This window comes from Esox lucius, chromosome 21, assembly GCF_011004845.1.
Source record: "Esox lucius isolate fEsoLuc1 chromosome 21, fEsoLuc1.pri, whole genome shotgun sequence".
In the NCBI taxonomy this organism is placed as follows: domain Eukaryota; kingdom Metazoa; phylum Chordata; class Actinopteri; order Esociformes; family Esocidae; genus Esox; species Esox lucius.
The window spans coordinates 10,466,010-10,492,489 of NC_047589.1; the positions used below are offsets into that span (position 1 = coordinate 10,466,010).

The window sequence follows — 26,480 nt, forward strand, 5'->3', positions numbered from 1 at the left end:
TATCTCCCTGGTATTTGGACCGAAAGATAACTGACATTTTCTCATTTAAAAAATAAAAGTGTTATTTTGAAAAAAGGGAGGTTAAAGTATGTCCTGCTCAAGGTCAGAATAGGCTAGGTTCTGTCCACTTTGCTTCACTAGCATTTCAGATGTCAGCGGAGATTTCTAACATGGAAATCAACGACTGAGCACAATTTCTTTGATTAGTCTGTTAATCTGCGATTTTCCTTAGCGTTTGACACAAGGTGGTCTATTATCTATGGTCTGTAGTCTTGGTAAAACAAAATATTTAAAGAGGAACAACACTTAATCATTATTTATTATTCAAAGCAAATCAGAAATATACTTATTCCTGACTTGTACATTTTTAATGTGAAGGAGTGTAATGTTGATAAGGCACAGGAGAGATTAACTGACATATTTTAGATGTTTGTAATAGAAAATATGGAAAATATTTGCATTGCTTTTGGGTTCAGGAGTTGCCTAGCACATTCTGTCATCACTCGACAAATAAAAACAATCCTTCACAAGTTGCAAAAGAAATAACGTCTGGTGCGTGACCACTGGCATTAACATCTATTCATTTGCAATAGATTTTTTACAATAATCAAACTCTTATCTGTTTAGATACACTTCCTGTTCACTAAGCATAAGATCACTGCCCGTCATACAGTAGGCCTATAACCCATCTGAACATAATTCTATATTGCACCGAATCCCTTCAGATATACCAGAATTTCTGATCACATCTTTCTAGATGCACATACAGTAGTATAACATTTGATCACTGTACTCGTAATTGATAACAGTAAGCATGAGGAAAACACAGGGATGTAAACAAAAATCAAAGTACACCCTATGACCAAAATATATTTAAAAAATTTACTGATCATCCCCATTGTGCTTGTAACTACTACAGTAGCCGTATTAGTCCCTCTAGTGTATACATACTATCAATAGAGTCCATTCAATGTCAAAGAAAAATATATAGGATTTTAACATAACGTTCTTCCATTGTACAGAAACAAAAAACAATGAAACCCTGCAAATATGATTTTCTTTTTACTTTTTAGCCCAGTAGGTAAAGATATCAACAACTTAGAAAACAAGGCAGTACATGTGACAAATTAACCAACATTTTTTGATAAACCTTTAGCTTTTAACAGGGCTATTTCTTCATTTTGTAAAACATTAACACTGTTGAAAACTGCAGGTCACTGTAAACTTCCAAGTGGTATCTCTACATGCATTGACATGATAAACACACAAATTAAGGAAAAAAGAATGAAAATGATGTGCCCTTTCATAGGTGATGAAGTGAACTGAAAGCAGAAGATGTGTTTTGATGAATGTCAATTAACAATACAAATTAAGTTTTTGTCAAACCAACATTACTTTTATTTTTTTTTCAATTTCAAGTCATTGTGGTTGAAAAAGTAGGATGTTTTTATGATGATGTCTTCTGGTGTCCTACTCAACATGTCTATGCCTGCATCATTTTGCGTTTGCCATCTTCAGTGAGATCATACCTGTAAGAGAAAGCAAAAAGTTGAAAAACCAGGGGCGAAATAAACAGCAATAGAATTAAACAAAAACATGACCGATAAACAAGATCTTATTAGATATATAGGATTTCTATGGCCATATTGTCACACAAAATGCAATCCTAAAATATACTTTTTTATTAATCAGTTTAATAATTTAGAAGATGCATGAGTACATAATAAATACATACTTTTTCACAATTGCTTTCTGTACTGGTCCCCTGTGGGAATCAAACCCAAAACCCTGGTGTTTCAAATGGAATTCTCTACCAACTAAACCATTAGGTGCCATTACTCTAGTTTATTAATTCACCCTATAAAATGAAACAACACAAGACAACACAGCGACAACACAAGAAATTGGGTTAAGGAGAATCTTACCATTGTGTCCAGCCCTTGGATATATCCTCACCACTCAAATCCACCGTCACCTATAATATGCAAAGCAGTCAACAACCACCAGGTAACACATGATATCTCAGAAACCAATGGCACCATTTTGCCAAAACATGGGCTTGTTACGGAGATCCGGCATTTACAAAATGGCCACTGACTGGCCCAGTGGGGACGTCACATTCCCCTGTTTGCCTTGTACAACTACATCCGTCCCAAATCCTAGCCGATTAATAATCTAACCACCGTGACTCGTAGGGCTTTGGTCAAAGGTGGTGCCGTTTGGGACCTGGCCCAATATTCTGTGAGGAGATGCTACCTTCCCAAGGAGGCCTCTGTGTTTGGATAGTATGCTCCCTCCGTTCTTCACGGCAATGTCCAGGCTCCTCCTGTGCAGCTCCACCACGGACACACTGAACTCAAACCTGCAAACGAACAAAACGCACAGCGTAGGATTGGCCTTCCTGTTCTTTCTCATTAAGGAACTCCACCTGACCCAGCAAAACGAACATTAGGTATATGTGATTCTGTGCAGGAGGCCTGAAGAGACAGTTACAGTCAGAACCAACATGCTGTGTAATCACACACATTCATTGGTCAGAACCTACGTTTGGTCATACACTGGGTTCAGGCTTTTCTTGACGGCGCTGGTCTTCCTCCGGCCTGTGCGGCTTTTGTCAGGAAGCAGGTAAATCCGAATGAACGGGTCCGATCCATCCTTGGTGAACGCAATGAGGTTTCTGAGGGCAAAAACGTACACGGGAAGAGGGCGGTCAGGCACGGGGCGGCCTATTGGGTGTGCAGCACGGTCTGGTCCAGGATTGTATGCAGGTGAACCTACTGACCGACACGCGTGCACCACCACGATCAGCTTGTTCCTCTGGGAGCTGTGGCGAACGGTCAGCTGGATCTCCCCCAGGGGGTATGGACTGGAAGCAGAACCACTGAAGGAAAACAAAAACAACAGAGGTTACCGGATTAGACTGACCTGGCCTGGTGGCTGCAGATGTGCGCGCGTGTGCGTGCTTGTTGTACTTCTGCAGCTGCCGGAGCCTCTGCTGGAGCTCCATGGTGGCGAAAGGCAGAGAGACGTCCGACGCCAGGCTGGCCATGGAATCTTTGTGGGACAGGTACTTCTGGGAGCTGGAAATGGTTGTGCTCAGGTTGGGGGTGCTCCTGACCGGGCTAGCTCCGCGCCGTTCCTCCTCGCGCTGGTGGGTGGGGACGCCCGGGGCAGTGGTGGTGTCCGCGGGCAGCGGCGGCGGGGGGGTGCCGGGGGCTGGGGCGAGGGGCGCCTCTGACATGGACGATCCATGGGAGGGGACGGCTGGTTTCGCCACACTGGCCTTCCTCACCTGGACGGAGGACGGCTGGTCCGAAATACTCGTCTGCTTCTCTGGACACAGAACCTGGGACACGGAGGCCCGGAGAACAATGCCTTGAGGATTGACATATGACCTCTTCTACACGTGGTCCAATTAGTAACTTGAACTAAGCTGCTGGTAACAAATGGCACCCTAGCCCCTACATAGGGCACTACTTTCCCCTCAAAACAGTGCGCTGGATTGGGGATAGGATGCCGTTTGGGACTCGGTCACTCCATACACGTTTACCCTGAGGGCTAGCTTCAGTTTGATTGAGGAACTGGGTCCAGAGTTCTTCAGGGGGAACTGCTGAGTCAACGTCATGTCTTCCTCTGCCAGCAGGCCACTCAGGGGGACTGTGAGATTACCCAAGGTGCACTTGTGCTTGTTGTCCTTCACCTGGACATACACAGGCAAGCCAACAAAGGGTTAACATCGGAGACCCTGTAATTCCCAATACAAGTGCACATCAGTTGTGTTATGGTTAAAAAAACACAGAAATGTTAGGCGTTAAGGTGTTTGACAGTACCTCCACTTCCAGCTCCTGCCTCCTGGGGTTATGGACAAGGAATGAGAAAGCTTCCTCCCAAATAGGCTCATTGGCCTTGTGGCGGATCTGAAGGTAACCCGTATAGAATGAATCTGAATGGAATAACTGTATGAACATGTCTATTGGGTCACTGCAATACCAGGGTGGTTTAAAACACAATGATCATTAGCGACTGCAGTTCCTTACCTTACTCTCAAATGATTTGTTCCCAACTGTCAAATGAACGAAAGGACTCGGCTCACAGCTTGTTTTCTTGCCTGACTGTAAGAAATGATCAGGGAAAGAGTGTCTCTGAATAAGTGTCCCTAAGCTACAACAGCACTGAAAACTCTTTTATCCTTCAGTTGATTATATTATCCATTTTCATGTAGTACTGAAAATCATTGAAAATGAACAGAAATGGGTCAGCCTCTATCCTTACATAAAGGAGAATATAATTTAGGCTTCATCCCAAATTGATCCCTATTCTTTACTTAAGCATGGGCAGAGGAGTCATTTTTGGACTTTGGTTGGGAAAGTGCAGACTTTCAACATCATTCTCAGCTTTGAAATCCCCCAAAGTGTAAGCATTTCTACCTGGTTTATAAAGTATACCATGTTCTGCTGAGAATGTGTGCATTCCAAGTGGCACCACAACCCCTGTGTACAGCACTTCTTTAACCATGGCCCATTAGTTACGTTCTGGTCGCATTTAGGTCACTATATTGGGAGACATGTATGAGTCTGCAGATTAAGATACGATTGTAAAACAGCATGAGAAACACACGTCCTCGAACTCATATGATGCAATTTACACTGAACAAAATTATAAATGCAACACTTTTGTTTTTGCCCCCATTTATCATGAGTAGAACTCAAAGATCTTAGACTTTCTCTATATACACAAAAGGCCTATTTCTCTCAAATATTGTTCACAAATCTGTTTAAAACTGTGTTAGTGAGCACTTCTCCTTTGCCGAGATAATCCATCCACCTCACAGGTGTGGCATGTCAAGATACTGATAAGACAGCTTGATTATTGCACAGGTGTGCATTAGGCTGGCCACAATAAAGGGGGGTCCGAAAACCAGTCAGTATCTGGTGTGACCACCATTTGCCTCACGCAGTGCAACACATCTCCTTCACATAGAGTTGATCTGGTTGTTGATTGTGGCCTGTGGAATGTTGGTCCACTCCTCTTCAATGACTGTGAGAATTGCTGAATATTGGCAGGACCTGGAACACGCGGTCGTATACGCCGATCCAGAGCATCCCAAACATGCTCAATGGGTGACATATCCGGTGATTATGCTGGCAAGAACTGGGATGTTTTCAGCTTCCAGGAATTGTGTACAGATCCTTGCAACATGGGGCCGTGCATTATCATGCTGCATCATGAGGTTATGGTCGTGGATGAATGGCACAACAATGATCCTCAGGATATCTTCATGGTATCTCTGTGCATTCAAAATGCCATCAATAAAATGCACCTGTGTTCATTGTCCATAACACACGCCTGCCCACACCATAACCTCAGTGTTCATTGTCCATAACACACGCCTGCCCATACCATAACCTCACCGCCACCATGGGCCACTCGATCCACAACGGTGACACCAGCAAACTGCTCACCCACACGATGCCATCTGCCATGTACAGTGAAAACCGGGATTCACCCATGAAGAGAACACCTCTCCAAAGGGCCAGACGCCATAGAATGTGAGCATGTGCCCACTCAAGTCGGTTACTACGACAAACTGCAGTCAGGTCGAGACCCCAATGAGGACAACGAGCATGCAGATGAGCTTCCCTGAGACGGTTTCTGACAGTTTGTCCATAAATTCTTTGGTTATGCAAACCGATAGTTGCAGCATCTGTCCAGGTGATTGGTCTCAGAAAATCTTGGAGGTGAAGATGCTGAATGTGGAGGTCCTGGGCTGGTGTGGTTACACGTGATCTGTGGTAGTGAGGATGGTTGGATGTACTGCCAAATTCTCTGAAAGCCTTTGGAGATGGCTTATGGTAGAGAAATTAACATTCAATTCACGGGCAACAGCTGTGGTGGACATTGCTGCACGCTCCCTCAGAACTTGTGACACCTGGGGCATTGTGCTGTGTGATGGAACTGCATATTTTAGAGTGGCCTTTTATTGTGGCCAGCCTAAGGCACACCTGTGCAATAATCATGCTGTCTAATCAGTATCTTGATATGCCACACCTGTGAGGTGGATGGATTATCTCGGCAAAGGAGAAGTGCTCACTAACACTGATTCCGACAGATGTGTGAACAATATTTGAGAGAAATAAGCCTTTTGCGTACATAGAGAAAGTCTTAGATATTTGAGTTCAGCTCATGATCAATGGGGGCAAAAACAAAAGTGTTGCGTTTATAATTTTGTTCAGTGTATTTTAGGTGAAAGGGCATAAGGAATGGTCAAATTGTTTTAATATGTAGCGGGTTGAATTTCAAAGCCTACATGTAATAATACACAAAATATTTAGAGCTTGGATCCCCCCTCCAGTTCTTTGTCTTTCTTCATCTATCATAGGTATGTTGTAAATGTGTTTAACTTTGACATTTAACATGATATTCCATGACATTAAACCTCTGAGGCCGTATGTATCAAATGTCTCAGAGAAGAGTGTTCCGAAGGAGGACTTTTCCATTTAAATGACTTGTCAAATGACAGATGGAACCATCCAGTATCAGCAGTCCAACTGAGATTCTTAATACATATGACCTCAGTTTGTAGAAGTACAGAGCTCAAGGCGCTCAAGACGTCCAGACATGTGAACAACCAGTTGCCATTGTGTGCAGTAAATAAAATGACATAAAGTGAGGCCATAAAAGAGCCCAGACTGAATGATCTTCCATCTTCAAGCACAAATGAACAATTGTCAACAATTTAACAAAGCGTTTACAGACATGTAGCACCCTAACGTGTGGTCAAAATCATCGCAGTAGAAGAAAGGAATGGTGCATAACTGAGAAGACAGGCTGTGGATGCATGCTATCTGTGCCTGGCATGCATCATTCCACTCATTCTCTTTACCTTCAGGGACTTAAAGACAGAGGCTTGCTTCAACACGTCATGGTTGAAATGAAATAAGTCGCTCTTATATCCAAAGGTTGGAGACGGGGGAGAAAATCACAGCCAGAGTTAGTAGGATGAGTGGACTGATAGTGATCAGGTTTAGCGTCGTTAGGCTGGACTCTCACTCGTTAGTTAATGCAGTCAAACAACTTCCTGGACCACAGTTAGGGATCAGCATGTGGACAGCAAGGTTACAAATCCACAATTTATTATTTTGAATCCATTATTTACTGAATTTATGTGACAAATAGTAAGAGACGTACATTCGTAAAATAATTGCGCACCGCTTTTCTTTTTCTTTTTTTTTTTTATCACCCTTCAGACTATTACTTCCTGTCTGACTGTTGTAGACATCTATTGTCCAATTAACAATCAGCCATATAAGCAGACCTATTTATATCACTTAAGTTCATGTATATGTTACTTCTCGTAGTAAAGGATATCAGGAAAATGCTTTTGATAAATGGTGTGTATTTTCGGTTTCGTAGAAGAACAAGGCATGGAAAATAGAAATAGAAAAAAGAGAGAAGGCCAATAAAAAAAGGGAGAGACTTCACAATGACCAAAGAAAGCTGCATAAAAGAAAAATAGTAGTCAGAAAGAGCATGGAAAGATTCGTAATTTTCTGGACAAAGGGAAGGAATGAGGTGCATATTGATGCTTATAAGAGAACTGCCAGTATTTACAAATTCCCTCACTTAGAGATAAAGGTCACCTAGACGATCGTAGAAGCACCATCATCCTTGCCTGTCACCCCGACTCAGACAGAGCAAGAATGATAACCCCCAACGCACCCTCGCAGTGATGAGCAACAAATGGTCCCGTCAATCAACACCCTGACACCTGGTAGGAGATGAAAGATCTTTCTTCTCTTCAATCCCAAGTTGTAATCTTGAGTTACTGGAATTTCTATTTTGCCAATGTTATAAATTCATGATCCGCGGGTTATCGGAAAATGACTGTTATAACAATATTATTAGGGTTTGCTACCATGCGACAGAGAAAATCGTCATGCTTTATGCTGTAGGTCTCATTGCAGCTGGTTGGTTACGTAACTCTGGTTCCGTCAGAGGCCCTCACTTACGCTACCTTAGCGACAGGGAGGGCACAGCCTCGGACCAGAGCTAGTCTGTTACGGGGTCAATCCCACAGCACACCGCTAATGCAGAATGCAGAGTACCGGAGGACTCACAAATAAGGTTCTATACACTGGCGTACTGTTCTCACAAAAGACTAGGCCAGATGCCCTCCTCTCGTTTACGTTCCCGCACCCAAAGCTCCCTGTGAAGACGCTCTTTATAAGAAACGACAGGGACAAAAGAAGGTCAAGATGCTAAAGAGGCTAACACGCTGACAGGCTCATTAAGGATGTCCTGGGCTGATTTGGACTCCTCTCTGTGGACGATCAGATAGACAGGTGTGACGTGTCAATTGAAAACCCTGAACTGTTTAATAAACTGCAGAGGATTGCTTTCATAACTACACCTTGAAATGTATTCTGAAAATGGGGGTATCTGAAATATTTCAAAATGTTACTTTCAAGTGATTTACGAAGAGGAGAACATGTCCAATAAGTTCAAATATGTCGGATTATTCTTGGTGCTATTATTCACAAGATGGCTCTACATTTTGTTAACATTAACATTACTGTATAAATCATGGGTTAAATGTTTGTCAAATCAACCATAGTGAAATGTGCTACCGACAACATTTAGCAATTGAATACCTCACTCCAAAACCAGAGCGCTTCCTCGACTCCAAACCTTTGTACCGAAAGATCCAGCTCTACTCACTGGAAGGTTCTTCGCTGAGTCCAAGTACACCATCAGCAACGCAGATGAGAGTCCATCATTGCCCAGATTCCTGTCAGCTCGTACACTCCTCAACACCTAATTGGTCAGGCGAGACAAGGTAGATCACTCACCAAAGACAGACAGTTGAGTGATTAAACATTAATGTTTTACTTAAGTTCAAAAGAGGCAGGCTAAACCATACAAAAGGGCACTCTAATCCCTACTTACTGTACTAAATCAGTAAGATGTGGTTCTACAAGGGCTAAAACTGTCAATATGCGTTGCGGAGGGGGGAAGTTATCAACCCTGAAAAGGTGTGGGTTAGTAACTCTACCTGGTCCATCTTTTCTGGGATGGGGAGGAGAGAGAGCCACTCCAGTTTCAAGTGTAGTTTCCCCGTGGACACTTCTTCCAGGTCAAACCACTGGAACGACAAGTTGTTCAAAGGTACGTTCCACCAGGCACCATATTCCCTTTACAGCGCATTGCTGACGGCCAGGGCCCATTTCGAAAGACGTGCGCAATAAAGGGAATAGGGTGCTGTTTGATACGCACACCAAATCTCAACAGAGTAAAGCGGCGAGGGAATCGCAGTAAAAAAGCTTTCAAGGTGAATGTTAGTTCTGATGGATGACAGCATAATATCTTCTAGAAGACAGATCATGTAGATATAAAAATCTCACAAGTCGATGTGCTGAACTGGAGCCAAGTGCCTTGTTAATTTTTTAAAAAGCTTTCTTGCAGCCTTGTACATGAACATTTATTTTCTTGCAACCATGTCCCTGAACATTTATTTTGATATATAATATTTAATATATATATACACATACACTGTATATAACAAGATGTTGGAACAGTGGGGCGGATTTACCTCATCGACCTTCTGCTCTTTGTGAAGCTCAGTCATATCGATCATCAGGCTGAGGTCAGAGACACACAGAGATTGGGTGAGAAGTCATTTGGGGGTAACCTGTCTGATTAGAACATCTCCGATACAGCAAATACAACCCAGTCAGCACCCTGAAGGGTGCAGTTGATCTGTTCCAAATCGGACCTTATTCCCTATATAATAGAAAATAGGGTGTCATTTGGGAGGGATTCACTGACCACGGATACTTAGCGTATCAAAAAAATAATGATTCTCTTTTTCTCTCTTCCAAAGGCCACGCTTCTCTTTTAAGTAAGGATTTGGTGTCTGGTAAGAAGAGGATGCTACAGGAAGGCTGTGATTGGCTGTCTAGCGTCTGGGGCTCTGTAGACTGCTGCTGGTGTAAAAATACTGGTTGTTGGAAGTTTATTGGTCTACCTTATGCTGCAGGGCCAGACTCACCCAAGCAGTCATAAAACACCAGAAGTGTCTTTGCACTGCAGGGTTATGCTAACTCACCACCAAGAGTGGATGCTTCATCCCTAACAACCCTACTTACCGAGGCTATGGAAATACATTGTGCGTGTGTGTGTATACAGTGTACCTACAACACGGAGAACTATCGTCTTCAGGAAAGATAGCAGAGTTAGAGGCTCGGCTTCTGACGCAAATGTCAGGCAAGGATTATGCTAGTGTAGAAATAGAAAAAACTGCGTCTGTGCCACCAGGTAGAAACAATAGTCTTGTTAGACCCCCGGCAAGAACTTTCTCTTGGTCACTGGGAAGAAATGCCGTCGACCAGATAAACCTGAGTCGTTGCTAAATCCAACTGAGACTTGCAACAGGTTTTCCCCGCCGGAGTCGGAGTCAAGGCCCGAGCCGTCTTCGGAGGGGAATGATCGGCATGTTCTACCGGTGGCATTGAAAAACAAAAAACTTCAGTCATCGGCGATTCGATTACCCGCAGTATTGGACTAAAGAATCAGCCGGCGATCGTACACTGTTTACCGGGGGGCAGAGCCACTGACGTAGCAGCAAATCTGGGGTTGGTGCTAGCGAAGTCTAAAACTGGCAAGTATAGAGAGTACAGAGATGTTGTTATTCACGTTGGCACCAACGACGTTAGATTGAAACAGTCAGAGGTTACGAAGCATCCCAGCTAGGGGTGGTGACGAGCTCTACAGAGTTCTGCCCGTCGCAGGAGATAGAGTTTGTAGATAACTGGCTCTCTTTTTGGGACTCTCACAGAAATAGGGTCAGGCCTGATCTGCTGAGGAGCAACAGACTCTTCTTTTTTCTTTTTTCAGCTCTTCTTTTATCTAGAAACATTGACAGGAGTCTCACTCCTATAGCCTCATCATGAGTTAGGGTGCAGGTCAGGCTGCAGGCTGTTAGCCAGCCTGCTAGCATAGTGGAGTCTTTCGATAGCATAGCCAGAGTAGTTAGTACAGCTTTACCTATTGCCACTGTGACTCGTTCCAGGGTAAGAAAAGTTAAACAAGGTATTGCTAACAAAAACAACCTTATTAAGATAAAGCCTTCCTCCACTTCGGTCACAAATAAAAATAAAAATGACTGTATCACCTCGCATCTCAAAATGGGACTAAATGTTAGATCCCTTGCTCCAAAGGCAGTTGCAGTAAATGAATGAATCTCTGATCATAAACTAGATGTTATTGGTTTATGTGAAACGTGGCTAAAGCCTGATGAATTCACTGCCTTAAATGAGGCCTCTCCTCCTGCTTATACTAGTGATCATATCCCTCGTGCGTCCCGAAAAGGAGGGGGTGTCGCAAATATTTATGACAGTAAATATAAATGTACTCTCAAACACATCACTGATTTTCATTCTTTTGAAGTTTTACTCATGAAAGTTAACCAGGCCGATAATTCGTTTTACATAGCTACTATTTATAGGCCCCCTGGGTCATACACAATGTTCCTCAATGAGTTGCCAGAATTCTTGTCTAACCTTGTAGTCATGGCAGATAGTATTATAATTTTTGGCGATTTCAATATTCATATGGAAAGGTTCAATGATCATCTTCAAAAAGCCTTTGAAGCCATAATTGACTCAATGGGTTTCATCCAACATGTCTCAGGTCCAACACATTGCCACAATCACACCTTAGATTTAGTCCTGTCACGGGAAATAGATATTGTAGATCTAATAATCCCCCCCCCCAAATCCTGGATTATCGGATTACTGTCCACTTGCTCTGCAAACAAGTTTCAAAAGCTGTACTATAAATTCTCAGACTACAAATAAACTAATAACCGTCTCAGTTCCAAGGTCTTACGCTGCTATACTATTGTGCTGGGGGATTGGGTCAGTTCTCCTTCCCCACTAAGTTCTCCTTCTCCACTATAAATCGTTGTTGATATGAGGAAAGCATTTTCTGAATTTTCCCAGTCTCCTCTCGTTTTAAACTTTAGGAGTACATGAGGTCCTGGTCCACACCTGCGGAGTACCTGGTTTGGGGGGCCCGTTGCTGTCCCTGTCCTTGTCCATCTGGTCATGCTTCTGACCTTTTCTAAATTTAAATAGACTCTGGATTTGGTCCACATGCATTTTTTTATATCTCACCCGGCACAGCCAGAAGAGGACTGGTCACTCCTCTGAGCCTGGGTCCTCTCTAGGTTTCTTCCTAAAATTCGGCCTTGGTAGGGAGTATTTCCTAGCCACTGAAATTCAACACTACTGTTGTTTGCTCCTTGGAGTTTAAGGCCAGGTGTTTCTGTAAAAGCACTTTGTGACAACTGCTGTTGTAAAAAGGGCTTTATAAATACATTTGATTGATTGATTGATACCTCTACATGTTTTGGTTTACTTTAAATAAGATCTGTGTTTCGTGTAGGCTTACAACCACTCTGTGTAAATATCTTCAGCAGTCAGACGTGGTGAAATTGATCAGTACCTTTTTCCAGTATTTAGCCAAAATATTTTATTAGAACTGATGTAAAAACATGGACAAATGTCTTCTTGTCCTGATGAGACTTGTGCAAGTATTTTAATGAAACACAGACCTTTTTTTGAAGTGGATTGCAAAATTCTGCATGAAAGAAATTAATGGTGAAATAACAGGAAGAGCGCCATTCAGGTTTGGTGCAAGGAGTAATGGGAATTATGTCTCATGCAATTTAAGTCTATACCTGTGTAAGGACTTAAGCATTTAATTAGGAACCTCATTAGTTACCACTAAAATAATTGTTGCTTTATTCAGAGAGATTAGAATGGAAGCAAGGAAGTTACTTGGATCAAACCTTGGCCTCTGGAGATGGGTATATGTGCTTTTGGGTCACAATAGTGGGATAATAGCCTTTTTGAGTCGGGGGGGGGGGGGGGTGCAGAAAAGGAGCTTACCTCCCCAGGAAGTCATCCTTGTCTGGGTCCTCATCAAACAACTCAATCTCCAGGTGCTGGCCAGAGTGTTCATGCACCAGAGCCTGATAAGGACAAGTACATGACACATCATCTATCTCCGGTACAGCTGTTCACATGGAATACAGCAGAGAGGTTTACAAAACATGGTGGGTACAATGTGGCAGTTACAAAAGGAAAGGTTTGTAGTGTTTGAAATGTGTACTTTTCCAACACCCCATATACTGAATCTAAATCTGAAGTATCAAAAAGATGTGAGGTTGAGGTTTCTGCTCCTGTCACATCCTGGTATGGCAAGCTGCAATACCAGTGATATCCCTCATTTGGAGCATGGACACCTGTTTTTCATTATTACCATCACTGTCCCTATTTAAGTTCCGCCTTTCCTAGTGTGTCTTGTTGGTCCTTGTTTGGTTTACATGACAATGTAACGTCGTTCCGTTTCCGTGTGTTTGTTGCAGTTTTGTTATGTCTTAGTTCTTTTCATAAAATGCCTGCGCATGTGTCCAGCCTCCTCTCTGCAATGTTACAGCCACTTCGTCTAGGGCAGTTGCTGTAGCAGGGCAGACACTAGGGATCAGACCCCAGTCTGGGGCTGATACTAAAGCAAGTGAAGGGTAATACAGACATTGCTGCCCCTGGGGGCAGTTACTGTACCATAAGGGGTGGTACTTGAAGAGCTCATTTCCAGCAAGCGTTACCTCGTAGACTTCGTTCCATTTCGGGTGCAGGCTCTCTTTGATGGTCTTGCTCTGGAAGAGCTGGTTGCCAATTTGGAGGACACCGTACGGGTCGGACTTCCCCTTGATCAGCCCCCCCAGAAATTTATCCTTCCCCTCCAGGTCCTGAGCCTCAAGGAAGTGAATTCTCAGGACTCCCTGGTGAAACAGCAAACATAAAACAAAAGAATCACTTCATAAAAAAATTAATAAAAAAAACTTAAGTTAGTCCAACATTAAAACGGCTTCAGAGTAGCATGTGTCAAAATATTAAACAACTTTTCCTTCTTAGCTTTTAATTATTATGTAAAATAGGTTCACAGTGAGTGATTCCGCATAAAAAGGCCACTGTACCTTTGGCATAGGGAAGCGTAGCTGAGCCAGTTCGACATCCCCCACCAGTGGGATAGTGATTCGGTTGGGTAACACTAGGTAGCTGTAGATAATATCCTGGATCAGACTGTCAGAGAAGCCACTGACAGAAACAGAACAACAAACAACAGTTAGTGAGTAGGACCTTAGGCTAAAAATATTCATAACTAATCTCAGTTAAGCATAATGGTATTTTTTTTCTTTCTGTCTAATCAGACGGTAGGGACACTGGAATGGATTCGTTCATGTTGGTGGATTTGATCCGACAGGGAGTCAACGCTTAGCAGTAAACAGGTCACTGAAAATAAGGTTCAACGACATGAGAATTACAATGTCGTTAGCTTAGAGTATTATATATTATATATAGAGTCTTATAACTTCTGCAGTATATTTTCTGTTCTCTTTTGAGTTATTCACCTAGGCCTAATTTAGTACACAGAAAAAAACAGCATGAGAGGATTCACACAATGTTGTAAAATATGTACCGTCTTTCTCTCCTATTTCTCGAAAGGTTTCTTAAGAAACACATTTTGATTAAAACATCCTAGCATTAATCTTGCAGCTGACAAGACAGCTAAAGCGCTTCTTAGTGAGCAGATTAAGCAGCCATACAGGGAACATGATTCCTCAACAGTATGGGATCAATCACGTGGATCACACCCACCCACACACACGCCCACCCACACACACACACACACACCAACACACACACCCAAACACACACACACAGACAACACATTGTAGACAGCCTAGTGCATTATTATCTGTCATTGTTCCACTGACCTTGCAGTGGGAAGAAACCAACAATGAAACCACAACGCGCCTGCCGTCAACCTGCGCTTAATAACGTCCATGGAATTTGAGAGGAAAAGTGAGGGACGGGGGAAGGGGGGCTTCTACGCTCACTGACGCAGTGGATCCTTCAACATGCAGCTGGCTCTGTCTGTCGCACCGTGGTGGGGAGCGTCCATTGCTCTTTCCACCCGGTCCTATCCAGAACTTCCTCTGACCTAGAGGCACGCGTCGCTGTAGGCCCACCTCCCCCCACCGTGTGGCAGACCCCCCCCCCCCCCCACCGACTCATCCACACATATGTCAGGTTCCATGGGTGATGTCACACACCCCCCCCCACTTAACTCATGAACCAAGCATGTGAGCCAAAGAGGCTCGGCGACCACGATCAGTGTGTACTGGCTGTCCAGATCCATTACATCACTAAAGACAGCTGCAGATGTAACAACACCTGTATCGAAATGAAAAGATTGCAAGGGGAGCGGCTGTGTCATTAAATCTTTATTAGGCTACAGTGAAATTCTGCATGAATGAATACACCATAAAGGCCAATGTCAACTCATGTTCATATAGAAACTAAGAAGTGAAAGTAATTAAGATTACGATCACTTTATCTGGCATGTGTACACCCTGAATTCTGCTTAATCCCATCCCCTCCAAAACAAACACGTACTTACAATGTATGCATACGTACATGCAACAGAAACAATGCCTGGGTCTGTGTAATGGCTTTACCAGCAGAGGGAAATGTATTCTAAAGAATCCCTCGTCTTATGCGGACATTGTGAGTTGTGTTTGTTTTAGCTGCTGTCGGTGCTCAGTGTACGTGACTCAGACACACTGAATTCTTGTGTATTTTCTTGGTGTTTTTTTATTTGCTTGTGAGAGGCGACAGTTGTGAGCCTACTCCTGCTTAGAGTAATGTCCATTCTGTTCAACAATAAATGTCAACAGCAATTCTTAATAAGCCGACCATCAAATGTGCTCTTTTATTAAAATGAGCCCTAAGAAATCCCAAAGTCTCCTGCCCATTACTCTGTCATTTCAGAGTGTGGATGTAGAGTATTTCAGCAAACCCAGGAGAGTTGGTGGATGGTCCAATTTAGACACTATAAATCTCTACAAAGTCAGAGATGAGTTGCCCAAATGAAAATGACAGCGTGTTCAACTGTAAAAACCTTCTTGCTTTCTGAGCTGTGTGAGCCTTTTTTTTCTTGAAGGTAGTTCCACATGCACATTTAATGGTCCAAAAAGCATTAACAGCCATAAGGAAACGGTCCTTCTAGCTGACGTCATCTGGGCGTCTTTGCCGTTAAACCACTCCAATCACATCCAAGCACGAGAAAAATATGTTTACTAATCACACCTCAAAGTAATTCAATCTTAACCTGACAAAATAGGGTGAAGTTTCCCCCAGGCGCTGATTTCAGGTCAGTTATATTTTCACCTAAGGGGAACCTCACCACAGAGTACAAAAGACACTCTGATTACTTACTTGAGTCCAGGAATGTCTAATATATTGGTGAGGCCTGTCCAGTTGATGTCCAGAAGCTAAATGAAAACAAACAGGATTTAGCTTTCTTGCAACGGAAAAAATATGATTTACAAAGAAAGATTAATTAGCCACACAAGTGATTTTCTTTTTTCTTTAAGTGATCTAAAACAAATGGCATGTAATAAAACCAACAAATGCACAAAAGGACACTTGCCAAAAAGACTGATGCGATAGAAGACAATCTATATTGATTCCAGCAATTTATTGTTAAGAGACTTCTGTGATACCAAAGTGTGTCAGTGCAAAACTCTGGATGATTAAAAACAACTGACAGCATTATGACAATGGCAGCAACGTGAAACAGAAGCCAAGAAAGCTGATTGCATTGCATCCAGATAAAGAAAACCGATTTCCTCTGGAATCTTTCAATTTTACACCATAAACAAATTCAAGAATGTGTCCCGAAACATTGTTTTATATTGCTGTGGTCACCACACAGTACAATCCAAAACATGTGGGACTATAAAACAACAGTTGAACAGTGGACAGAACACATTCTGTAGGATTGTTTCGATCACCCACAGATGGGTTAATTTAACAATAATTTGGCTTGACTCACGAGCTGTCTCTTTTTAATGTATTTCATAGGCAGCTTTTTGGCAGTAAAGGCTATAAGGGACCTTGCAGTAAGATTGATCCTATTTGCAATCTATGCAATAAATGCAGCAATCAGCCTGGTTCCAAAAGGCTTCCCTGTACAGGTTAATACAATCCTATCACTGCCTCTTTAACATTGCTGTTGACATGGGGACACTCCCTAGACTGTACAGTGTGAGTCATAACGGCTGACTGACACCAAAGATACCTGCCACAGATTGGACAAACACTTGACCAGCCGAAGGTTTTAGTACAAAACAATCCTCTGGAACCACTTCTAGTGTCGTACCAAATGACACCCTATTCCCTGTGTAGAATCCCTAAAGGTACAGTAGCACACTACATTGTGAATATGGTGCCTTGTGACACGCAAACAAGGTCTATTGAGATTAGATGCTGTTTTGTTCCTCCATGGAAGTTCTCTGACCGCAAGTTTAAGTTGTTAAAAATATGCATTTATGAAAGTGTTATAACAATCTTATCATTGTGTCATAGAACAAATCGGAAAATATATATATATAAAAGTTCAATTGAATCTGAGAGACAGTAAAGTTAATCCAGAGAAGGTTAACGTCTATGAGTCAGACAGCTCTAACTACTACAGTTTTTTTGTCGTTTAGTCAGAACTTTTAATGGGTTTCTTGGCCCAAACTAATCAATATAACTGCGTTTTAACAGCCCTCCGCCTGTGCTGATTACCGTACATTACACACAGTGCTGACCCTAGCCGTTTGGGGGCCCTAAGCTAAATTTGATTTGGGGGCCCCCTCTCCCCTAGTGGTCTGGGGCTCACTAGCACTCTGGAGCCCCCTAGCAGCCAGGGGCCCTACCCAACCACCTATGTCACTAATGCCTAGGAGCGGCTCTGATTACACATAGATGGTGTTCTGTTTAGGAGGTCTGACTGGAGTGCTGCCTGCAAGGCTGAGAAATTAGCCATTCCCTAACTTACCAATGTATGGACAATACCTTTTGTTCATAGCCCTGGAACTTACTCCCAAAAATTTTTGGATGCACCACTGTCGAAGGGGAGGAAAAGCCATTATGGGGGATAGTACAGTGGCAGTGAGAGTCCCCAGAGACCATGTACACTCGCATTACCATATAACATTTGAATTGGGGTTGTTCATTGCTAAACCTGCGGTGTCTTTAGGCTGCCGTTTTCCCTCCAGTTCTCTGCGTTCGTGTTGCATCTCTCTGGCAATGCAGCACAGACGAGGACATTGCCTAATATGGTATCCTCCTATCAGCTAGTTGTTTAAGAATGTTTTCCCTTGTATTTGGCAGTCAACATGTAACCATTTAAGGAGGAGAGCAAAGTTCTGTCCTGTTCACTGTGAGGCATCCTAGAGAATATTTTACTCAGTCCTAATCCCTACACCGAAGCGGGCCACCCCAGGATATTTGGAATCCAAATGCTTTACCTCAACATTTCCAGCATAAATTGTGCATTGCTGTTTTCCTAACATTTGGACGGCAGCAGGCGACGGAGATAACAGATCCAAAGCCAGAGACATGAACTTGCTGAAGCAGAGTCTGTTGTCTACACTGAGATCAGTTTAATTGCACTCCGACACTGCGCAATTAACACCCACTTTGTCCAACCCTCTAAACAAACCAATGTACAGTCTAACGACCTCACTACACACTCTCATCACGCTTCCCATCTCTCCAGTCAGCACTGATGCTGCCCTAGCCCCTGCAAAGAAATCCACCAAAGTAGGACTAGCTCGATCTGTGTCTATTTAAGGCGCCAGTGTCTCCGCTGGGGATTGGTATCTTACTTAAATCGGCCAAATGTTTAGGCAGAACATAGGCCCGGAGGCACAGTGCTAGATAAAGGAAGCCGGCTCTAAATTAGCCACTGTCGAACAACCGCAGCTGACGCCTTCCTAAAATCGAAACGTTAAAACAGGGGAGGTGCATGTCAAATGCACGTCAGGTGTAGAACTCACAGGTTTCTTCAGGAAGAACAGGGACAGGGCTCCGACCAGTGGCATGTCACCTAGCAACGGCTCCATGACTACCCTCAACACTCCATGGAGCTGTGAAATGCCCCAAAAAAATAAAAAAGCATTAAAAAAAGCATAAAAACACTTTCACTGGCAGAGACACTGAAACATACGGCACATCATTAAAGGAGCTTTCAGTATCAGGGAACAGACACTGTCGGTCCTTGACCCAGCTAATGAGCTTGAAGGGAACATTCCAGCATTAACGGCTGGACAGCCACAGCAGACACATGACATTACAAAGACAGCCCCCGGCCATTGCTATCAGGCCAACATAACATATGTGGTCTTTGTCATCCTCAACTTCCTACACAGATAACAAGCTAACCATATCCCTCCAAGTCTAGCAGGTCATTTAGATACTGCGCTACGAGCCAAACCCCCACCCCACACCAAACACAAGTCTTTATATTTAATGAACATGAGTGAAAAAATCGATTTTAATGGAGTTAAGTTCTTAAGTTCCCTCAATCCCAGAATTTATCTTTTATAATAATACAAATCCAAACAAAAGAATAACACCCCAGCGTGAGTCGGTGCTGTATAATAGGATTAATATCTCAAAGAGCTCTAATGGCTGTTTGTCTCTAAGGAGAGCGATTGACTGCTCTTCCTACAAACAATATTTTGCAAGTCTGCTGCTATGCAATGGCCAAGGACAGATAAACATTAATTATGTACTTTTGTTCATTTTCTTTCACACAACAGATCACACAATTCTTTCAATTCATTCTTTTTAATTAAAAACAGATCTAAGGTTGTTGGCAAAAAATATCATATTGCAGATTCTTTCATCCCAACAGACTTTAGCAAGCAAATATCAACGTCACTTTTATATGCATTCACAATATTTGTTTGGGGTTAACTGTCCTTGACTGATAACCTGAGCAGATTGTCAGTCGAGGACAGTTAACTCCCAAAGAACATTGCAGAACCAACTATTTTAATCAACAATCAGAGAAACCATTTAAAAGGTTTATAGAACAAAAATAAAGTCACCAGATTCAATATCGACACCAAGGGACATGTTGAAACAAAACACATACAAAAAAACTAAAGGTATCTTATTATAAGACATTACAGAGAGGAGAACAGAATATCCGCAATACCTGTATGCTTTTAATACCGGCTTTGCAGTAGTATCGTTTGACATCCACATCAATTTCAGTGTTTCCAACAAAACTGAAAGAAGAAAAATTACAAGCATTATTTATTTTTAAGTACACTGAAGTATGCACGTCATTCATTCAAGAGAAAAAATCGGGAAATCAGGGAAATCACACACGACAAACATTCAATTCTATAGCAAGCCAAATCTGTCCAAACCCAAATCCTTGTCCGGGTCACCTGATCTGTAGGTCCATGACGATCTGACGCTTGTCCACGTTCTCCGTGTAAACCTTGACCCCGTTGATCCTCAAAGGCTAAACACACACACAAAAATATGACATCACCAGGTCCACAGTGGGCCTCTACCACTACAGCTGTTTCACCCAACATGAACTCTGCCACTGTCCTGTGACCCCCGCCAGAAAACTATGTAGCAAACACGCGCCTACTACCTAAAAGGGACAATGAGCGTAGGTCGGGCAGAGTCAATTTCCTGTTGATAAGCGTTGCCGTATGTTTACCTTGTCGCCCATGTCGATCTTGCTGAAGCAGAAGGTGCTGAGGTGGGAATTGGCTCCCTTCACGGCTGGCTCGATCGTCTCGCGGAACAGCTTCTCTATGAACTGGCAAATGTACGGCCACATCTGTCTCACAGTCTGTAGGACGCATGGAGGAGAAATGGATCTGTGAGTTGGCACAGGGATCCCGTTCCAACTGGTGTACAGTAAAGTCATTACACAAATGGAAGTAGATAATTTGACTGAATTGACTGTTTAACAACTTGATCTGCTCTAGGATCCGCTTGTCTTTTCAGTCGTTATGGAAAAAGACAAGTTACTTGTGAACACCGGCCAAACAACATCATGAAAGTGACAGGTTACTTGTGAACACTGGCCAAACAAAATCCTAAAAGTGATGAGAAAGTATTTCAACAACTTCATCACTTGGAATTCACAACCCTGACTGACCTCAACCGCTTGGTGGCAGTTTAATAGTTCTGTGTTCAATTATGGGAATTATGTGTAAACAATAAATACTTCAGGGCTCAAGTGGTCCTTTGGGGGATTGGTTCTGGAGGCTATCGACTTTCTGTCTCATGCATTACCTACATGCTGTGAAAATCAAGCAGGTATGTTCACTCTACCACAGTGTGCAGCACAACCCAAAGTATATATCTATAGCAACAGTGCTGCAGTGAGGGAGAGATGAGGGGTGGTAAACAGATAATGTACAAGCAGTATCTAAATCACAAGACCGAGTAGAGAAAGTAGCTCTTCATCAGGATAAGAGTGAAAGCTGAAACAGTGTGTTCTCAGATAGTGTACCTTGTTTAGCCACTCAACTCTTTCAACATCTGGGAAGTTGACCTGAAAGGAGGAAAATAAAGCATTATGGGTTTAGATTAATTACTGTTTAAATGCTCAAAACAATGTATCTGCTAATCTTCAAGGAGCACTTTGTACTCACTGATTCATTCGTAAACCTGTCAATCCCAGAGCCCAAGTCCCCGAAAAAGCCCCAGAAAATGTTTGCTCAGTATGAAATGAATACTCAACTAGTCAGTGCCAACTGTGGGGAGTTTGGGACAGAATCTATGTGATCTTGATGCAGCATTATAGTCAACATGTCCTGGGATTACATGTCCTGGGAACGTCTTCTGACTAATGTTGAGTGACTACTGAGCTTCAAAGAGCGCTAAAGATTACATGTGTTCTGGGTAGTCTCAGCTTTTTCATAGATTCTGTTGGATAGTTTGTCGCTCAAAAAAGTATTTCTACCTAAGACACTGCTAATCACACCCATGGGTCTATCGCACTAACATACAATGTTTTGAAGGGGTTTGAATTGATGGTTTAAACTACTGTCTTTTAATTTAAAATGAAATGGCTGCTGGTCAGGAGATTTTCTGCAGATAGGTTCAGCAGAAGTCTGGCTGCAGCCTGGTTTGAGTCCCAAATGGCACTCTATTCCCTACATGGCCCAGGGCAAATCGACCACTGGTCAATAGTATTGTGCACTCTCCAGGGAATGGGTGACATTTGGTAAGAATCCCTGGCTATTATAAAGACATGACAGTACTGTAGCTGGTTATGAATATTGCACAACCACACTGAGCCACACACAGAGCAAGAAAGAGAGGGAGAGAGAAAGAGAGAGAGAGACATGAGAGCCCTGGCCTGAGCTCATACACACCGCCCACACAACCCACACACTGCATCCACACACAAGCGCGCACACACCACATGAATTGCTAACACCGGCTCTCTTGTGCCTGCACTCGCCATAGTACAAAAACTAAACTTCTTAGAGTCCGCCTTTTCCGAACAACACCACGAAAAAGTGCTGTCTTGCGTACTGCACCCTTGGGAGCGGCGGCTCCAGCGATGTAGCGGTGGGAACGACGACGCCCCCGACAGCTATAGGATGCTGTATAATGCGGCTGAGAAAAGCGCTGAACCAGCGGTGTGACAGCGTAGGGGAGTGCAGGCCGTGTACGGTCAGAGACAGCGAGAGTGGCGCGCTAGGTTTGACAGATTCAGGTCTGGCTTTTTTTACAACTCGCTAAAGCCTCTGTTATGCAATCAGGAGCACTCAAATTGACACCCTGTTAAGCAACCAATTCACAAAATAGCGGGTAGCGGATGGGGCTTGAGCATACATAATTTACTCAAAGAATACGTGACGAGTGATATCAAATGACGGTGTAAGTGTTGAGTGCTCTTCATATCTCTAGACCGAAATTGAGATATGATTTAAAATGCGCAGCACTGTCTATTTTCCAGTTATAAACTGTCCAGTTTATAACTGGAAATACTTGCAAGCACATAATGGAAACAACTTGGGTCTAAACTTTAAACATATCATGAACCTAGAGGTGGTGTTAATAAAACTCCATTATGATGGACATACATGCATCCCTATCCATCTAAGGGATTGCCAGGAAAAGGATCTACTTGTTTTCTTGCACAGCAGCACACCAGAGATGGGGATTGTTTTGTCTCTCGGGAGCCTGAATAAGAAGCAAGATCTTACTTTAGTGTAGGCTGTAATAAGCAGTAGCCTATGACTCACAGCATATTTACTGCCAAACCAAAACAAACAGGAGCAGTCGGCTGTAACTATTCATGTATGACAGCACAGGATTTCTGTCTGCCTTCACAGTTCTTCTTGCTCAGCTTGTCTCAAGGAGAAACATACAGGGGAAATGGTTATGCTTATAAGTTATATGATGTGATACCGGGCTGTTTTACATGACCTCCCCTTTTTCTTTTCACTACCTCACAGGCACATAAAACTGTTTACTGGTAAACACAAACATTGATTGTAGACTGTGGATTTTGATTCCAGTCCAGAAAGCAAGTTTAGGAAGATACACTAGCTTTACAGGGATGCGGGCAAGTATTAGCTTCATATATATTTAATGATCCTATAGTATGCTGAATGTATATTTGTTGTTTTAGAGAGGACAGTAAGCTTCTGAAACTTCCTCCTCTTCCACAAAATCCCAATATGGGTGTTTCAGACCAACTTGAAATGTCCAGACTGATTTACATCTAAGTTCATATAATATATTTCCATCCAGAGTTACAATCGTAAGTGCCTAAAGGTTCCCACTGGTCCCCTGTGGGAATCAAACCCACAACCCTGGTGTTGCAAGTGCCATGTTGTTACCAAGTGAGTTACCCTGATGTAGTTAACCACCATCTGTCAGTGTCTTCTTCGGTGCCAGAGGCAAGCATGTGAAAGCCTGTCAACAACAGCGCAAAAGCCTTTTTAAATGGAGTGCAGCAAGTCCAGCTAAGAGCAGGCAGAGTTTAGAAGATCAAAGTTATGCCTAGTGCAGTCTGAAGAAGAAACACTCAAATGAAATGACTAACTGAATCATTGTTACTGGTGATATCACACTGCTGGCTTAACGATATACGCTGGTTGGGCTCATATCTATATCGGCTACTGGGACTCCTGACTGGCCACCTAAAGCGTCTCCACAGATTAGACCATGCTACAAACAATCTATTAGTGGTGCAATTACGAACATGCACTTTCCCCTGTGGACGGATGAGGTAGACATTGAATGTAATTTAAAATTCAGTTTAGAGTAATCTTTTAAGAGATGCTGCAGAGCTTTTTTGCAGGGCCCAATCCAAAAGTGTCACTTAGGAGAAAAGCCAGTGGTATGACACAGTGTGACAATGTCAAACATTTAGGATAAAAATGTAAAATTGGTCATCACCCCAGTTTATCCCCTAACCCCTCTAGTAGTCACCTTGTCAGCTGAAAGGGCAGAAGGGACATGTAAGACTATCTGAGCTTGAGACTCGCTGAGCAACAGAATTTTAGCAGGATATCCACATTTATCTGTTTTCCACTTGTGTAAGGTGCCATTATTTTTGACTAATGTTTGGGGTTTCTGGCCCTATAATTATTAACACTTTAGTGCTAGTCTGTCTATGCCACTATGCCAACTGTTATTTCCATGCCAAATGCATCCAACGCAGAACAGTAACCAGGATAATAATACATTGGGGTGGATAAGGTGCATCTTCTAGGCATAAATATGCATGCAAAGTGTTTTAAGTTGACACAATAGCGGCATAGCAATGTATCTTAAAATAACAGGGTCCCCAAGGGGCCTGTTGGGCATCTGTCCCTCCCACCTCTTGCCTGGTTTGCCATTGTACCATGCTGCATTTAGACAGGGCTTAGTCCAATGTCACTGCTCAGGACAGCTGTGTGATCAGTGCTTTATAGGTCAACTATGTTGTCTTCTGATGGTTTTCCTAGAAACTCTGTCTGATGCTGTACACCATAGGCTTATTTGACATATGGAAAAATGAAGCTCAATTGTTTAATATAATGTAGCCTAAAGTAGTCGGTCATATAGTCAGTCCATATTACTTGACCCTTCCCTTCCAGCCTATGGTTCGAATGTTAGTTCAGTACCCACTTGGTTGCTGGTTTGCATCCCTGATTCGACCAGGTGAAAATTATATTTTTGTACACTTAAGCACTGCATTTAACCCTGATTTCTCTACTAAATTTCTTTTTATGCTAAAAAATAGAAACCGTCTGCTAAGAATATTATCCTGTGTGAATCCCAAAGTAGACTTTAAGGCATATTTTGATCTTACCCATGATGGTAAATCAGAAGTTGACAGACTTTGTTTCACACTTCTTTCCTCTTCTTCAAAAAATGCCAAAGCTCTGTAAAGTCTTGTTGTCTTTCCTCCCGTGTTTCTCCGCCACCAGCATATTATTACAAGTCCTATTAGAAGCCAACTGAAACTGAATTCAAAATATCCCAAAACATAAATGGGGAAAATGAACACAAATGTTTTTATAAACTGAATCCATGTCTGGGTTAGGTCACGCGCGGAAGACCCAGACGTACCATCATTGATGTCTGCGGATTGCACTACGTTTGTATGGGGTTCGATGTCAGCAGGGTTCTGGGCATTTTGTCCATTATCCTTGGATCCAGCAGAACTCCCATTATGTGCATGGGCACCTTGTACAGCCGTCATACTGTCTCTTGACATTACTGCCTTGCAGCCAGTGTCAATAGAGTTTAGAGTATAGACCCGAAGAAGAGAGTCTTCTATTCCGTTAAAACTGACACTAATGTCCCTCCAGCGCGGAGCGCGCACATACCATCTCGGAATCAACCCCAGATTGCGCTTACGTTAGTTCCTTGTCCTCCAAGCCCATTTCCTTTCGAAAAAGTGGGAATTTACTTTTATTTCTACGTTGCAATGAAGTCTGAGAAAACATCACACCCCGTCATCGTTCTATTCTTCCTTTCAACAACAAACAATGTCACGCTGCGTTGAGTTCGGGTAGTCCACTTGCCATAGCCTACTACAGACTGCAGTTTTACATTATGAACGCGTGTCTTCTCCCAGGGCGCATTCCAGTTCCGTCTCCTCTCCTTCAGGGAACTGTAGGTCATAGCTCAATGTGATAGACATAATCGCCACCCCGTGCCCACAAACGGTAAAAGCAAGATCATGTAGGCTATGGATGACCACTGTATACATATTTCATGAACTGCAATCTCCTGCGTTTTTTTGCTGATATAAATCAATATGAGCTTTTAAAGTTTTAATAACTACAACAATAGCCTACAACTAACATTCATCGTCAGCGTCATTTTACCTCAAAACATTGGGCACAAATATACCCAGTCCTTATATTGTTGCGCTTTCTTAACAACACAGTTGCATACATGCCAATTACATATAGAATAAATCATACAGAAAAAACAGACAAGGTAACCCACATGTAATGTAATTTTACAATGTAATTTGAAATAGGTAATTGAGATGCAGGTCATTGAGCCGACGCTCGTATCCAG

General features: G+C 42.7%; 1 protein-coding gene across 7 annotated transcripts; it reads right to left on the reverse strand.

Moving 5' to 3' along the window:
* Positions 1 to 301: 301 nt before the first annotated feature.
* esyt2b (extended synaptotagmin-like protein 2b) lies at positions 302 to 26,034 on the reverse strand. 7 transcript variants are annotated; one of them, XM_029116368.2, is made up of 24 exons: positions 25,518 to 26,034; positions 25,258 to 25,391; positions 21,451 to 21,492; positions 20,647 to 20,781; positions 20,363 to 20,439; positions 20,125 to 20,197; positions 18,959 to 19,048; positions 16,347 to 16,402; positions 14,042 to 14,162; positions 13,670 to 13,846; positions 12,951 to 13,033; positions 9,590 to 9,638; positions 9,053 to 9,142; positions 8,719 to 8,814; positions 8,118 to 8,219; positions 4,038 to 4,112; positions 3,831 to 3,956; positions 3,551 to 3,700; positions 2,973 to 3,346; positions 2,783 to 2,881; positions 2,546 to 2,677; positions 2,257 to 2,362; positions 1,926 to 1,975; positions 302 to 1,529 (listed from the first exon to the last, which is right to left on the reverse strand). In XM_029116368.2, exons 1-24 carry the CDS (start codon positions 25,663 to 25,665, stop codon positions 1,484 to 1,486), a joined length of 2,631 nt encoding a protein of 876 aa, XP_028972201.2. In that variant the 5' UTR covers positions 25,666 to 26,034; the 3' UTR covers positions 302 to 1,483. The 7 variants fall into 7 exon arrangements, with proteins under 7 accessions (XP_028972201.2, XP_028972199.2, XP_028972198.2 ...); XM_029116366.2 differs by lacking the exon at positions 8,118 to 8,219 and adding an exon at positions 6,884 to 6,946 and having other exon boundaries at positions 3,831 to 3,917; positions 25,258 to 26,034; XM_029116365.2 differs by lacking the exon at positions 8,118 to 8,219 and adding an exon at positions 6,884 to 6,946 and having other exon boundaries at positions 25,258 to 26,034.
* Positions 26,035 to 26,480: the final 446 nt, after the last annotated feature.

Coding starts and splice junctions, on each gene's coding strand:
- esyt2b (XM_029116363.2), bottom strand. CDS start 25,665: ATGTCAAGAGACAGTATGACGGCTGTACAAGGTGCCCATGCACATAAT. Junction 19,049..20,124: donor CCGGTATTAAAAGCATACAG/GTATTGCGGATA, acceptor GGCATTTCACAG/CTCCATGGAGTGTTGAGGGT. Junction 8,815..9,052: donor TCCCAGAAAAGATGGACCAG/GTAGAGTTACTA, acceptor CTGACCAATTAG/GTGTTGAGGAGTGTACGAGC.